General features: G+C 37.9%; 1 protein-coding gene across 1 annotated transcript in view; it reads right to left on the bottom strand.

Moving 5' to 3' along the window:
* Positions 1 to 17073, bottom strand: part of DNAH11 (dynein axonemal heavy chain 11) — a 143479-nt gene that overhangs the window by 61560 nt on the left and 64846 nt on the right. The window contains 9 exon segments of the mRNA XM_068932635.1: positions 5439 to 5550; positions 5552 to 5573; positions 6389 to 6512; positions 8099 to 8248; positions 10621 to 10669; positions 10671 to 10786; positions 11646 to 11707; positions 11710 to 11884; positions 12345 to 12446. Of these exon segments, the coding sequence (XP_068788736.1) occupies positions 5439 to 5550; positions 5552 to 5573; positions 6389 to 6512; positions 8099 to 8248; positions 10621 to 10669; positions 10671 to 10786; positions 11646 to 11707; positions 11710 to 11884; positions 12345 to 12446 (912 nt within the window).

Here is a 17073-nt window from a genome sequence, read left to right as displayed (position 1 = left end):
AGTTCCAGTACAGCCTTGACTACACTGTACCACTCTAATTAAATATCTATGTCTATTAATCATATTTTGTGCATGATACAGGCACAGTATACGCTTAAAAAGATGGTCAGAAATGGCAGGTAGCCAGATCCTCGCTATGCATAAGCCCTGCTAGCGCCTTTGGTTTTAGTGAAGTTTGGTCAATTCACACTAGGCAAGGATTTGATATGGTACATTTTCAGGAATCATTTGCATTCTCCCCACTGAATTCCCACTATTATAAAGAACCTTATACATTCGCTTGCTTTGCAAGCAGACTAATGAAAATGCTATATGATAACGAGAGCTGTGGGAGAAAAATCAGTAATTATCACTCACTACATTTAAATCAGTCTTTTCTTAAGCAAGGAGCTCATATTTTTAAAATATTTATCTTCTGCCCAGGGCACAAACGATAGTCTACTTTGGCAGATGAAAAAAAAAAAAAAAGAAAAAAAGGAATAGGAAATGTGTCATGTAATATATGCTTCATTTCTTGCAGGCAACCAGGATATAAAAGTTACATCAAGGGTGTTCATTTAGTAATAGAAAGTTTTAAGAAGTTCTCCAAGATACATCCATCCTTTTATGTGAAAGAAATGTAGATTGAAATGGAGTACGCAGGAGTCTTTCATCTGACATTTTTAAGATTTAAATTAGCGTGACTGCATAATAAAGATGGTTAAGTGTGGATGAAAGAACGGATATCATGCGAAACCAACGTTAATTTTCATGTATTAATAGCATTCGCCACTGCTAAGAAAACACAGAAACCTCTTCTTTCAAATGTCCTCTTCAAGTCTTGCACTCCCATGTCACTTTCCCCATGTATGTGCATTTCTTACATTATTGCTCAGCTCAACCTCTTCCTGCTCATCTGAGACATGCAAGATCTCTAGATTCAAGGAGTGATTCCAACAGAACAGGAGAGGTAAACAGTTTTATCTTAATACTAATGAACTAAAGTGGGCCTGGGCCAAGGCACAGGCTTGACCACTGGCCTAACACTGCCCATCCTTTTCCAGTGTCAGCACACTCTCCAGCATGAGCATTGCAGCAGGAGTAGGAAGATTGCACGGACCAGGCAATATTCCTGACAGGTTCTCCAGTGAAGCCACCTTTTTGTGTGAGGAGAGCAAGGGAAAAGTTAGGTCATATGTATGCCTACCAGATCATGCCATTAGTCCTCAGGACCACAAAACGTCCTCACAAATTTACTAACATAGATTCATCCTTAGAAATCAGCTCTCTGCAGTACTCAAGAAGAGAAACGGCTTACATCCAAATGAGACAGGCCTGGAGCTTTTCATGGAGAAAGAGAAACTCTATAAGCATCTGCCAACTACAGAAGAAGCTGTTTTGTAAGCTGTAGAATTTAAAAATCCTGGACAGCTTCTTGGCTATTTAATAATATAACTGATTCTTCATTCAACGGGGGAGCAGTAACTGTGCCTTTTTGTGATCTACCTGCCTCCTGTCACTAAGTTTGTAAGAACTTCCTTCAAATTTGCTTGAAATTAGTTGATGAGTTCAAAAATTGTTTGGGAAGTGGGACTGATCAAGTGGTAGACAGCACAATCTCTTGAAACCCTATTTCCCTATGAACCAGACAAAAATAATCTAATCTGGGCTAATATTAGTCTTTAACATAGAACCAGAAACCCTAAAAGCCTGGTTCTCTTTTGCCGTGATTAAAGCGTTCGAGCTGTTTGTAGCCACGTGTATTTATCCCCTTGAAGGAACAAACATGACAGTTGGCTGAAAGCCAGGCCGAACAAGTTCCTCTGCTGTGCTTCACAGACAAAAGAGATATGCTGTCAGTTGTGAAACGAAATAAGGAAAAGGCTAACATGTCTCGATGAAAGAAGGTTTGGGAATGAAAGGCAATGATTAAAAAAATAAAAAAATAAAAAAAAAAAAGGACAAGATTGCCTGTGGCGATACAGGGTGCCTGCCTGTGTGTGACATTAATTCTGGTTGAAGCATGAAACTGCTGCTCTGCTGAGTTCCTTAGAAGATGGGGAGTCAACTAAATATTGACAAGAGTACGCAAGGTATTCTCTCACACTTGGGGCAATGGTAAGTCTTTAAATATTGATGGTCTCCACTCAAGTAGGAGAACTTTATGCGAATGTGATGGCTAGACCCAATTTGGTTACTGGAAAAGAACTGGAGAAATAGCATTCCCCTAAAATCAGCAACAAGATTTAGATGTTAATGCTGGGACTCAACAACAACCAACGCTAAGGGACTGTAAACTTGGAAACAGGAGAAAAATAGACAATAAGGAAACTTGTTCAAGAAAGAAAAGCATTTGTAGTATAGATCACCAACTCAAGCAAAAGAAAACTGGCTGTACAGGGACTGACAAACTGAGATCCCCACAGTTCAGAAGAAAAGCCATATAATAAATATATATGGCTTTATAAGATATAACAATTTTTAAGAGCACTGAGGAAACTGAGATAAGCTGGTGAGAAATATAGAACTCAGAAAATCTGCAAGGATAAAATGCTGGAAAGAGTATTTTACTGAAAATGAAGTTTAAGAGTATGTTTGTGTAGGACATGGGGGCCCTAAGGCATAAGGCCCTGCAGTTCAATTTCTGGGAAAAAATTTAAAGGAGGTGCAGCTTGCTCAGACCAAGGGAATAAGACAATCAGATGGAGACCAAGGGAAAGCAGTTCAGCATCTATACAAGCACTGGCTGATCACGCCTCATATCCATGCTTTTGAGGAATAGCTGCTTCCTCTTGCCTTTACTTTTCTAAGAAATTCTGGTAAATTACAGAGTATTTAAGAACAGTTGCCACACAGATACGTGGATTACCGAAAAACTTCGGGGGCTCCAGTAAATCATTATGAGCATTAAAAACCTCCCAGTCTCTGCAAGAACATGCCTAGCCCTGTCAGCACATTACCATTTACAATGTCTGACCATCAGCTGTATTTGCTTAAGCTACATTCTTCCTTTTTAATTTATTTCATCATACATCATCAATGTTTTTGAAATCCTCAGGTGCAAATGTGTCCCCATACATACTTCAGTTGTGGACCCATATTTTATAATGGTGCAACTCCCTTGTCTTCAATAGGCATACCTCCAATTTACACCCATATGCATTTACACCTACATAAATAGCATGTTCTCAGTATGTTAACAGCAGAATTGATTGCAAGTTCCAGACTGAAAACAATCAAAACAAGAACAACACATGAAAAAATAACTACAGTAGTTCAAAGAATTCGACTGCATAGTTTGCGTTCCTGGGCTACGGATTCCTTATCATAAACCCGACTGTAGGCTATATATCAGATAGATGGTGAGCACAAGGGAAGTATGGCTTAACACAGAATGTTGATTCTTTTTAATGAAATGGCAAAATGGAACTATATCACTAAGCTTTAACATTCTGAAATTATCTAAATTGTCCCTTTTGTTCTCTTTCACATTTTATTAGTCTTTTATTCTACAAATCTAGGGATAGGAAGAAGTGGTAGGTCACCCTGCACTAATCAGAAGTCCATACGGATGTCTGCCAGTGTGTTAACTCATGAAATTTATGTCTCCTTCAGTACTACAATGTCTCAACTTTGCTTCTCCGAAACATGAATAGATAGCTCCTGTTCTTGCCTCCAGAAGTGCTAATTTCCACAGTGGGGGACTGGTGAAATGGTCTCAAGGTAAAAGGCATTTGAAAGCCGCCTTTTAAAAAGGCCTTTAAAAAAACCCACAGTTGTAGAGGAGATAAGGAACACACAAAGGGAAAGAAATGAGGAAGAAGAAAATAAAAAGAGCTATTAGACATCAGATTTTTTTCCTGTCTGTTCTTAAAAAATGTACACAAATGCAATGGTCATGAAACAGACACTAATAGCACTGACAAGAGCTAGATATAGACAAGGTAAGTACCACTCCATTTCACCATGTCACTGAAGTTGAGACAAATAAAAACAGTACAGAATATGTCTCACTAAATCCTTTATAAGTCTCCACCAGCCTTTAAGTTACAGAAGAAATCTGTGGGGAGATGGAAGTGACGGCAGTGAAATAGGAGATGGGAGGGAACTGAAGCAAAACAAAACTAAAGCAGGAAAGGAAAAAACAGAAGAAAAAAACCAATCCAAAAGAGAAAGGTATATGTTATAAAGTGCAAGAACTTGAAAATCTTATAACCAAATAGGAATGATCTTTAGATCAGTGGTGGTTAAGCATTTGAAAAGAAGGAGCAAAAAACCCACACAGCAGACAACTGTGGAATACTCTGGCGCAGGAAGGCTCTTCATCCCCATTCACACAGATCAGTTTAATATCCAAAGTGTGGGGTATATATTCCTCTCAAAAATTTTCTTTTTAAAGGGCTAATAGTTTTCAGACTTTTGAAGCATCAGCTACACAGACATTTCAGGTGATGTGTGAAAGTGAAGCTGGCAGAAATCAAAAGTTGCTAACAATTCCTTTCCAAGACTAGTGTGCCTGGCTTCTGCTTTCCAGTTTTCAGTAGCAAGAACTATAATCTACCTAAATAACATTGCCTCCCCAAAGAAGTTCTAAAGGAGACAGAATTATCTTCACTGGTTACAACTGCGGTATCGTGTTGATGTATATTGTTAAACAGCTTTTGACCTAAAAACAGCTACATGGCGATATTTATGTTCCCATGTTTTAAAAGGCATGGGAAGTAGAAAGAATTAACGTTTACTGTGACATTTCAGACACTAGTGCAAATATTTAAGAGCTGACTATGCAAAACAATTTTCTATATGGGTAATCAGTGAATGTCTTTACAATCACACTAGCCACACCACATAAACTCCCTGTTAGCATCTCACACCTCTCTGAAATGCATCATGATATTCAAAAAACAAGACCATGAAACTAGGGCACCGAGCAATTGACTTTCCTATGATCAGACAGGGAGTCAATAGCCAACATGAGGAGTAAAATTTGTCAAACTGTAGAGAGAGCGCTGTTATGGGGTAAATTGAAAGAGGTAAATGTATGTCTTCACTCACCTAACTCAGTAGTATCGTCATGTAAAAAAAACTCCTCAAATTAGCAAAGATTTATTTTAAGCCAGGGCAGCCTATCAGTCAATGACTTCTCCTGTAGCTATCTACATATATTCATATAGTGTTACACTGGCGGTTCAGAAATCCTTGGAGAGCTAAAAGTTCCATTAATTTCAACGGTCACAGGGTTAGAGAAAACTAGGCCTGGAGTGTGCAACATTAATGTGGGATTCTTGTGTATGAAGAAATGCCACGTAAACATAACATTGGTGTCACCAATGTCGCAAAGTAGGTCTTTTCAGAGAAGTATGTTTACACATGCAAGGTCCTGCGACAGCTGAAATATCCTGTAACTTTACCCAGCTCACTACTGCTTCTCTCCCCTCAGATATTCCAGAGGGGCTTACTTTTAATTGTCACCACACTCTACCCAAAAACAATCTCCAGCAGTTTTCTCTAGTGCCAGTTAGTCTCAGGCCTTGGACTTCTCTCCTAATTCCTGTAACTCTGCCCTCCATTACTGAACAGATGTGGAATCTCTCCTGCAAAAAAGACAAAGGAATAGTTAGGAGAAGCCTTCCACAGTACATTAAGGGTAATTTCTACACAGTATGTAGCACAGCGGGGTCTAGGCACAGAAAGAGAGCCATGCTATGACAACAGATATAACAAATAAGTTTCCTTCTGTTCTCCAAGCCTTTTTACCTAAAGAGAACAATTTTTATTTTAAGAGAGAGGAAAAAACATTGTTTTCCCAAAGCAGAAGTATTTGTCCTGATAGGAAGTTCACTCATAAATGACGCACCTCATGGAACAGTGGTTCCCTTTCTCTCAGGTTGTTCAAAAATTTTTCTTCCTGACTGTCTGCAAAAATGAAATCACAATTGAAAAAAAAAAAATCTTTCAGGAGTCTCTCCACCTAACTGTACAGAATGGGTTTATTCCTATTTCTTTCCTTCCTCTCTCCAGATCCCCACATTTAGAATCTAGATTCTCTAATTTTCAAAACATGGGTGAAGCTGTATTACTGTCCGTTATACTTGTGCAGTCACGAGGAAATTACTTACAGTCAGTAAAATCATATCAAAGCAGACATGGCATTAAGTGAAAGAGAGATTCCTATCTTCCTCGAGCCCATGCAGTTATGAATGATAGGCCTTAACAATTTGTCTCCTCACCGGGCAATGCCTTCTTAAGCAAGTCAGACTCAATGCTCAAGTTGGCTGGATTGATGTAGCTTCTCTAAAGGCTCCCCCTACAAATATTTAAAAGACAAATGACCTCTTTAAAGTTCACTGAAACCACAGATCGTTTGTCACTGGAGAAGATTTTTCAAGAACTGTGTTGGTCTAATCACCTGATGCCAACAAGTCATTAATCAGCACAAGAAAGCGTTCATCTGTAACCTGGGCATCTGTCAGCAAAAACACTGTGGGCATGTTCTTGGCGCCAGTCTTGATGTACAAATTGGCAAGGTCTACCTGTAAAGAAAAGAGGCAATCATTCACGCTCTGTTAAAATGTTGATACAGAAAAGGTGTCAAATGCATGTTACTGGATGGCAATGCATTGCTGACTTCTTACTTTTTTCAATTTACTTACTTATTGTTAATATATTGCATCACATCCAAAGGGAAAAGCTGTTTGCATGTTTTCTACTAACATCGCCTAACAAGCACCATGGTTTTGACACGACCAAGTGGTAAAGACGAAAGCAGGCCACTAATCAAGGAACCTCCGCATCACAAGCATACTAAAAAATGGATATTGCAGCCTTACTGCCAAGAAAGTCCCCATCAAGAACAACTATAATCACATCAGTAATGTCTGGAAAAGTCAGATCCATTTAGGACTGTTATTTCTGCAAATCCCCTTCCCCCCTTTTCTTTTAAATGGGAAAATTCTCCAAAATAAATCCACTTAAAAAAAAAAGACAGAACAGTATACTCTTCTTTTTCCCATATTATAGGCCTTTTTCCCATATTATATGTGAGCCCCAGAGAGGGGCACGGGATAATTGTGCTAGAAGCTGTACAAACAGGGAATGCTTCTTGGCATCGCTTTCCAAAAAAATGCATCAGTTGCACTTGATTGTGGTCACATTTGAAGTACAGAATAAAGTCCATGCTGTCTGATATGAGCAAGGTACCACATGACCTAGCAGACGGCAAGTCTGCAGGCTTGTTAAAAGAGGTTTAGAAGCTTCCCCACTTGGAAACAGCACAGGGGAAACAACCACTTGTGCCTATACCTTAGACAGCATCTCATTTGTCCTAGGAAGGAGGGCATGACAAGTGAAAGACACTAAAGAACAGGCATTGCTTTTCCAAAATGCAACAGTGTGTACCTCCCTCTCAAAGCTGATGTCTCAGGCTGCACATGCTATGGGGGCTTGACCATGGCCCAGGCTAACAGACAGGTGTTTTGGGAGCCACCATGCATCAAATTTGGGCATAATCAGATCTTAATTTAGCCTTTTGACTATGAGATGCAGAAACACTGCTCGCTGTCTGCATGGAGTGAAGAGGAAGAAAATGGTCCCTCATTTCCTCTTTGTTCACATAGGGTTCAGCCTTGCAGGGTGCCAGAACCTGTAAGCCTTAGACAGCACTTCACTGATCTGTATTTCTTGCCTTTGCCTATGAGCAGTTTCAGTGATTAAATGGCTGACATGCAGCACGGCCAGAATTTTGCTCTGCATTCACCCACGATTTTATTCCACTCAATCAAGAAATTTCCCAAAACATGCAAAAACTCTTAATAATGGCTAAATTTAAATACCAGAATTTCAATCAGATCTTTGTGCTGTGTGAAGTAGCTACCTTGGGAAGAGTGGAAAAAATTACCGGATCCTGTGAAGCACATAAACAGATACTAAAATATCTTTTGACCACCCAATTTTCAGAAATAAACAAAATAAGAAATACTGCTGAAAACCACAGGAACCACAAGGGCTGTTGCTGTAAATTATACTACCTCACCTGTGATTTTATCAAGCTTGTGCAGCAACAAAACATCACAACGCTGAAGCAGTTAACTCTCAATAGACTCAATATCTACTAGGTTACCCTGAGGTCCTGGAACCCACAGCTTTTCTTCAGCGTGATTTGGCAGCCCTCCAGGGAACAGATGTATGCTGCCAGCCTCAACAAGCTTTGTTTACCACTACCACCTACTCCAATCAGAAGTGCATAACCCCTAGGGGCTTCCAGGATAGACTAATCCAGCAGCTGATGACAAAAAATAGCAACACAACATAGACTTTAAGAACCATATTAACCAACTTTCTCAATTTCTCTTTATCACACTAAAAGTATCTATTTTCGTGCTAATGTGTTCCTCACACCTAAAGGTACATTATCTTCATGTCAGCTTTCCATTTCTTTCCAAAATTTGAGCAAGCAGATAGAAAAGCTGTTTTCCTTGGTCAAATGTTGAAGGTATCTGTAGCACTTTACAACCACCACAGCTCATTGTTTATGTTGAGCTGCCCCAAAGCATCATTCCAAGAGCCTCATGGATGATGACATGACTAAGAGCAAAGATCTAGCTAGCTTGAAAGGAGACTGATCAGGCCCTAGATCACGTCTGGTAGTTTGTACCATGAAGGCTGGAATATGATTTTTTGTTACAGAATCACTTCATGACATATATGTATCAAACTTTAATATACTCTTGGAATTCCCACCTGAGGCTACTTAAGGTATGTTTTCGGTGATCATGGAATACTGTAGGATAAATAAGGTCAGGTAAGAATTTGCCCAAACATTAGACGAGATTTAGTTGCTAGAGTTTTCAGATGTAAGTATTTAGGTATTTCCTTCCACAAAACTTATGTCTGAGACAGATTAAAAAAAAAAGTCTTCCAATTGATATTTTAATAATTTATACAAACAATTAAAAACTATTTTCAAAATCTCATTTTTCTAATCAGATTCAAATTCTAAGGGATTACTACCTCATATCAGCAGATCAGAGGTTATTGGCAGCACAGCAGACCTTTTCCTTCTTTTCGCTTCAATGTCTCAATGAAAAAACAGGAAGCCATCCTCTCATTCTCTTCATATATTATGCCACTGAAAACAATCATTTCTGAAAAAAACATTCATGTGAACTTTCTTAAATAGACAAAGGGACAACATGTCTAATCTGGATTCATCTAGTAAAGAGGCAGAAATGCATCCCATGAAAATACTGCTGAAAGCCAATCTGCTTTGACCTCACTGTAGGGCTATGTTAGCCTTATTCATGATTTCATAATAGATTCATAAAAATGTATAAAAGATGGGAAAAAAAACTTTATAGGATTCAATTTCACATGTTCTTTTCAAGGACTGCCAAATTGTAAGGCTAAGACACCCTGCCGCTTTTGTTTGTCAGACTGGGATACTACTCTCAGTCACAAAACTTGAGAGAAGATAATGGCTTACCAACATTTTCAAGAAAAACTAGTGATACCTGAGAAGGCTTCTGTCTGCATTTTGATGATTGTCACATCAACCCCTCAATCAGCAGAACAGAATCTACAGTCCCTATGAAAGATCCATGTGATTATCTTTGTAATGTAAGCTCTTTCTTAATCCTCTCGGAGAGAAACTTCTATAATAGGCTGCTTTGTCAAGGCCTTCTCTTATACAGCTCCTGCCTGAGTATGTGCAAAGTGAAAAACAACAATGAAGCTGAAATTCTAGTCCAACTCAATGAGAAGAAAAGGTTCCATGTTAAATGATTTGACACTGCAAATAATAGAAACTGCCTTAACAAAAATAAGCTCTGCCAGCATGGGTCTCTGTATCTTTCTGCAAATCATTGATGTTGCACATCAACAGAGGGACTAGACATCTTAAAGAAAGATTATAACATAATGAAAAGGAGCAAAGATGAAGTCTGAGCCTCACTGATTCAGCAAAATATTCACTTCAGTTCCCGAAAACTGCCTGTTTTTCTTCTGTGCAGGAGAAAAAAAGCAGATGTACTTAATCAGTTTTCAGAAACTGGAACTGGGACTTTGGGCCATGATCAGTACTAAGAAATTGCCCCACATGGAAAAGAACAAAATTACCTTAAACTGATATAAGGTAGGAATACACATGAAAAACCTACAGATGAAAACAATCTTAAGATCACACTTAGGAGAAATCTAGGCTGATTAAGATTTTAAAAGGTACAAGGCTAGATTTTAAAATGTACAAGAACTTTAACTCTCCCACGCAATAGCATCATTCAGTAACTATATGTTTAATGTATTTTAATATTTGCTCCTGTAGTAGATTAACCTAATTTTAAAGGCATTTTCCCTTTCTCCAAAACAAAAGATTAATATGACTATTCTTATAAAGACCCACTACTTCATTAACTATTTAACAGGTAAGGCAGACTGTCTACAGAATAATAGATAATTTTTCCAACTGCAGAGACTAAGTGTTGTTAATTTCTGTGTGACAGAAAAGAGGATGAATTCCTACTTAAACAAACAAAATGGAGCTTATCTTGAACCACAGAGCCACAGTCTACTCTGTCATAATGGCACCAATAAAGCCTTTTCAACCCATCAGCACCAAGAAAAAATATTTTTAGGCTATTGCAATGCCTCAAAATACTTGCGCATAGCGTCTGCCATCATTTTACGAAATAAATTAGTCTTTGATTTCCACCAGTTTATCCCCATAAACATGCGCTGATTCATGAAGCCAAAGTTGTGTCAGGTCATTGGGTTGCAGTAAACACTCTCTCCTTAAAGACGCTAATTGTACTAACTGACTAGCTAACCAAAACACATTGTGCTTAAGACTATAAATGCTCTCACGTGAATCAGAATTTCTCTGCAAATTAGCAAGTTTTTCAGCTGACTCTGGAAAAGTATAACTAAAACAAATGTCTGCGCTCCACTGCCTGGCACACCTAGGTGATTCATTACAGTTTCAGGCTCTGGTGCAGTGTAGGACATAGGGGAGAACCAGTACTGCCAGGATCTTCTACACGTTTGCCAGCCCTCTTTTGTAGTGCCACCCAAGAAAACAGGACTCAGTTTATCACGACAAAATTAGCATTTTCTACGTCATCACCCAAATTCAGTATGGGTTATACAGGGCAGCATTAATAGGAGACCTGACAAATCTATGCCTTCTTGCTAACAGCTCCAGACAATCCATGGGGTTACAGGCAAGAAAAATATTCTGGAAGATGACAGAGCTGCACTCCAAGGAACATCAAAACAAACCAAAAATCCCGGATCAGACTCACCTGTTTTTGCAAGAGGGACCAGAAGTTGCTGATGGTATCATATCCTTCACACAATTTCCACACTAATTCCTACTCTGATGTTTGGCTACTGATTTCAGACCCTGTTCTAGAGCTTCTTCAAACTCTGTTTCCTTCCACCTAGTCTTTCATTTGTCAAACTAATGAGTAAACATAGAGCAATAGTTTGCAAATCTTGCTATTTACATTAAATACCTTTTTTCTCCTCTCTACCTGACCATAATCACCTCAGGGACTATCTGCTACTTTGTACCATAGGCATCTCTTCTTCCCTGGTCCACAGGCATTTATATCATTAGAAACAACAAAGAGCAGCAATAATATAATGTCTTTAAGTAGAAAATCAACCTATACTTGGAAGACACTGGAGAGTTCGCTCAGGTTAAAGATTTAGTGGAACTTAATAGCAGTGGTGGGAAGTTTTGAACGACTGTCTGGTGAAGCCATATGGCTGCTTGTACTATTGCTGCAATATTCTTGAATACTGACAGAGCAAAAGCATGTTGCTGAAAGCGGAAGGAAACTATCTTACTATAGATGGTAATCAGGGAATCTGAAGAAGGGAAGTTCAAAGCAAATACTGCAAAATGACTCTGAAAATGAAAAGGGAAAACGAGATAAAGGTTCTTCATTACAAGAGAGCAGATAAGAGTCAGTCAAGCTCCAAATGACAAGACAACATGGAGAAAATACAGACTCCTGAGTGTCACGTCACAAAAAACACTTTATTTCTAGCCTCATTCTTGATGGAGTTCCACAGCAGTTACATGCCTGGCTAAGGGCCCCAAGGACACATCTGCCAGGTGAAGGACCAAGTAAGACGGCAATTGCTATGAAATTCAGGGGATTCTCAATACCATAACAAATATGGCTTCTCTTTATCTCTTTTTAGCTACAGGAACAGCAGGATTCTGAAGTTGTGTAAGTCTCAGACACAATGTTTTCTCCTATGCCAATTAGTCTCATGCCCATTGCAGTGAAAGGCTAAATAATTACCTTATGTATTAAATACGAAATAAAAAGATTGCTAAAATATGACAATTAAAATCATACCTGGAGCCTAGGGTTTACAGTGAAGCTGCCGGCAGTTGGATTCATACAGGCAACATACTGACAGTTATGAATTTCTTTAATAGTTAGCTTCTGCCTATCATACTCAAGAAAGAAAATTTAGCTTGATTAATATTAGTGACAAAATACTGTATATTTTCCAGGCTTATCCTCAGTGGAAAAATCAACAGTTCTGCTTTTTGGGAAATTCTGGAATAAAAATGGCCACAGAAGTATCAAATTAGGATGGACACTGAGAATTTTTACAACACGATTTCTATTGCAAAATATTTTGCTCAACCCAAAAAAAGAACACATATTCTTACTGAACATTCTGATCATGACAAAGAGAGATTTTTGAGTGAATCTGGCTCCAAACAAACTGGGATGTGTACAACCCGCTTAAAGGAAGTTCAAGTTAGTTTAAGAGCACAGGCAGCTATGACAGAAAGGAGCAGATAAAATTAACAGATTGTGCCAAGAAAAAAAAGAATCAAAGATTATCTTGGCAGGTATGAAGAAATTGCTCTGAGAGTTATGTAAAAAATGGGAATCAAGGAGGCGGCATACTTAGAAAATCACTCCTTTTTTTTGCAGCATCATCCAATAGACACTATTTCTGACTCTTCAAATCACACATTGCATAGCCTCAGGTGAATTAAGGCCACATTTTTAAGTGGCTTTCAATATTAGGCAATTTGAGTTCTGATTGCCCAAATCTGAAAACAGTGTCTTATTTCTTTAGAAGCAAAAATAACTCCTTTTCAACTGAAGTAGGTGCCAAGCAGCTACCATCTTTAAAAAAAAGTACAGAAAAAGGAGAATCCATAAATAATGCAGGCACTCACTGTTTAAATCAATAAATCCCTCCCAGGACATCACACTACCATACATTCTCTTTCTTTCTCAAAGAACTACATTATTTTCATATGTTAGCAACAACTCAATTACATTTTATTCTGTTTTAGGATTTTTAGATCCATACATTTCAAATTCCTAAACGGGGAGGTCAGTATTTTCCTACTTTGATTTGTCTTGTAAAATAGAGATCTTAAGTTTTTGGTTGTATTTTATTTTTCAATCAAGGTAAAATCAAAAGAAAGAAAAAACAATATACAGTAGGAACTTTTAAGATGAGAAGTTTGAAAACTTGGTGGTGGTGGTGGTGGGGAAATATCAAGGTTTCAACAGTTTATAACTCTCGGGAAAAAGCAGAATAGCATTGAGACATGTTCCCTTTGCATGTCTCCAAATTAGAACTGACTGATTTCACTCAGCTAGAGGTGTTTCAGACTTCAGCAGTCACTTCTTTTTCTATTTATGTCTTATTCCTTAACAAGATATCCACCTAACACCTGGTGTCATTCTTTCTTGTGATGAAGTACTACCCAGTGAAAAGCTTATGAGATTCAACTGAATTGGCATCAAAAGATGCAAGAACAGCACAGATTCTACTGCCTCACCTTGGTCACAACTTCAGTGAGATAACTATGTACCTACCAGGGAAAAACAGAGCCCTCGGTGACACCTAAATTTTAATGGTATGGGAAAAAATCCTGAACACGCGATGAGAAGGTAGAGAACTGAGTACAGACACTTAGCTTTCTACTGTCACTGAAGTATGGATGTTTTTCTGAGTAAGGTGCCTGCCTGTCTATCTATCCATCTCCTTTTGATGCACACGTAGGTACATACACATATATCTATGTTTTTTTAATTTTTTTTCATCGTTGATCACTTCTCTCCTTTACCCACCAGTTAATTCACAATAGAGAAAAATACTTTCTTCACACCTCTGAGAAATAAAAAAGCAACAAAAAATGTTATGCTTTCCTTGATGAAGGAGAGGCAGGAAATCTAAATCATGCCTAGGAAGAATCTATACCTCTGTTTCTGAACAGGCCATAAACTCTAACCTTTGCAACATGCTTGTGTTTTCCATTTATGTAGGATTATAGAATCTTTATTTTTGGAAGGTTTTCTCTAACTAGGCACACCTGGAATTCTTTGTGCCAGCAGTCATCATTTCATCCTGTCACCACTTTGCTCTGCAGTGACATGTACGCTATAGTCCTGACTCAGTTACTAAGCATCTAGACTTGGCCCTAATACTGAAAATATTCTATCATTTAAAGAAACAGGAAGTGTTTCTAGAGGCACACACCAAGATTTCTGGCAGAACATTCCTCAGAGCAGCTTCAAACGAATACTGAGAGATAACACGAATTGAGAACTGAAAGAAAAGATCACAAGAATTTGTATCAGCTTTTCTCCCCAGAAGATGGCAAATTCAGGATAATTAATTCAGGCAGTTGATTATTTAATTACTCTTCAGAACACCAATCTATACAGCATTATTAAAGTTAGAATCCTAACAGAATTTTATAAAAGTGACCAGCATATATAGGAACAAGAGTCTCATAGGCATTTATAACAGCAACACATTTACACAAGACATAGATCCTCCTGTATCAGAACAAAATCAAACACTAATTTGTTGATTTTGAACCAAAAACTTTCTCTTTACGTAACCTTTTGTAAGAGAATATTAATAAAATATTTTAAGAGCCAGCAAAAAAAATCTTTTGGAAAGTAAAAATGGAATGACCCTAATTGCATAAATCAAATTACTTTTCTTATATGGTCTTTTTCTGTGATTTTCTTCTCATGGCACAGAAAGAATGAGTATTCATTTGAACCAATTTCAACCAAGTGTCTGTGGATTTTGTCTGCTGTCTTTAAGGGCTTAGAGATGAGTGGTAGGGTAAGTTAAACATTCTGAAAGCTGCATTTTAGGGAAATAATGTTTATACCTCAGACATCCTTATTCTCATTAGGTCAATTTATGGGGGTCAGCATTCCGACAGTTCATCAGGAGCAGCTGAAGGATACTTTCTTCCCAAGGCTATCTACAGTCCTGTCACTTTCTACTTCTCTTCTAAAAGTGCTTATAATCTCCAGGGCATGATTTTGAGCAGTTTTTGAAGCTTTTAATTTCTGTGTGGTTTAAGGGATCCCATCATGGCACATAATATAAAAATTATAGTGTATCATAAAATAAGATGTAAATGCTCACGAGTGTCCATAATCTATATGCTGCTGTATCAACACACGAGGTTGAGCTGTTCTGTATCTGTTCACTTCAGGTATGTTTAAATCATAAATAAAATAGATAAGTCTTTTATTGCCAACTGGACCATAGTTATGACCAGATTTTTCTCCACCTTTGTTCAAGCATCTCTGAAACATTGCAAAAATATATAAAATGGTTACCATACTAAGCAATGCTGAGACTAAAAAAAACAAGAATTCAAAATCACACTGGATAATCAATTTACAAAATATTTCACTACCTGCAATGGATTTCAAACTACTGAAGTGCTTAGTAATCAGTGAAACTCACAAAGTACCTTTGGAAAAAAAAAAAAAATCACACTGAGTTTCTGAATTCCAGAAGAGTCATGTTGATTTAGCTGCCTGGGTACTTCACGGCTTTTGAAAATCACACTAGATATCCATCCGCATCCTTTAGACCTGAAACGAATGTGAAATCTCCAGGTATTCTATTGTCCAGCAATTTTACCACTATGGTAGTTAATTTTCCTTAGGAAACATAAGCAAGGACTCTAACATTTCTAGAGATGTACAAATAGCAATGATAAATGTCCTTCAAAAACAGCTCACGTATTTGATCAGGAAGATAGTGTGGTATCTCTCATACCAAAAAATATTAGTCTGATTATATCAAATTGCAGACTATTCCTTATACCGAGGTGCTTACATGATGCAAAATGCCGACCACTACGTAACAGTCTTACTACCACAGCGAGCAAACTAATTCAAATACTCTCATGCTTTCATTAGATCTTTATAGTTAATGACGTAAATTTTAGCTTGATACACTTTGTAGCCAACTGTACCGCTTTCCCTTATAGGTAGAACAAGAAGGATAAATAGAGTAAACTTCCAAGTCATCTTGAAAATATAAGAGAAAACCACTAGTATTAAGCATCGTTCCAATGTTGAACTTTAACATGATGTGGTCCTAAACTTTTGTCAGTGTCACATTCTACAGACTCCCAATAAAGGATTCAGATTTCAGGAAAGTTTGGCTTACAATTGCACCAGCAACCCTGCTTCTGTTTTGTGAGTGGAAACGTGCACTCACAAACAAGAAGATGCGGCCACTTTCGTGAGCAGTCACTTGATTTACATGTATAGAAACAGCGTCTGAAGCTCACCTCTCAAAGATCACAGACTTGACACTTGGTAGTTTGAAACTTAAGGCTTATAAGCATTAAGTTTTCCAAAAAATCGATTTTACAGATGTTCATCTGAAAAAACCTTGTGCTGTTTGACATGAAACAAAAAGTATCAGACATATTTTGAAAAGTAGATGGAAATTGCTGGATTCATTAAAATTGCAAAGGAAAAGCTGCTCTCATGCAAGAGTTCATGGTCTGTGGTCATGGTTAACACCCTGTTCTAACTATAGTAGAGATTTTTGGCCAGATTTTAACCATATCCCCAACATAATCTTTACCAGCAGGCTCTCACAGGTTAAGTGGTGATCTGTTTTCAGTCACTCCTTTTGAGACTGTTCATTTCGCAGAAATCAGCATGAACTTATTAGAACAGGACAGGAATCTATCCCATCTCATTTCTCTTCCCTCCTAGCTCATGTATTTTTTTCCTCTCTCAATGATCACATAAATATTTTGCATAAAAAGAA

This window comes from Struthio camelus, chromosome 2, assembly GCF_040807025.1.
Source record: "Struthio camelus isolate bStrCam1 chromosome 2, bStrCam1.hap1, whole genome shotgun sequence".
Classification (NCBI taxonomy): Eukaryota; Metazoa; Chordata; class Aves; order Struthioniformes; family Struthionidae; genus Struthio; species Struthio camelus.
The sequence above is the reverse complement of the archived record's forward strand: the minus strand, read 5'-3'. Positions and strand labels throughout refer to the sequence as shown.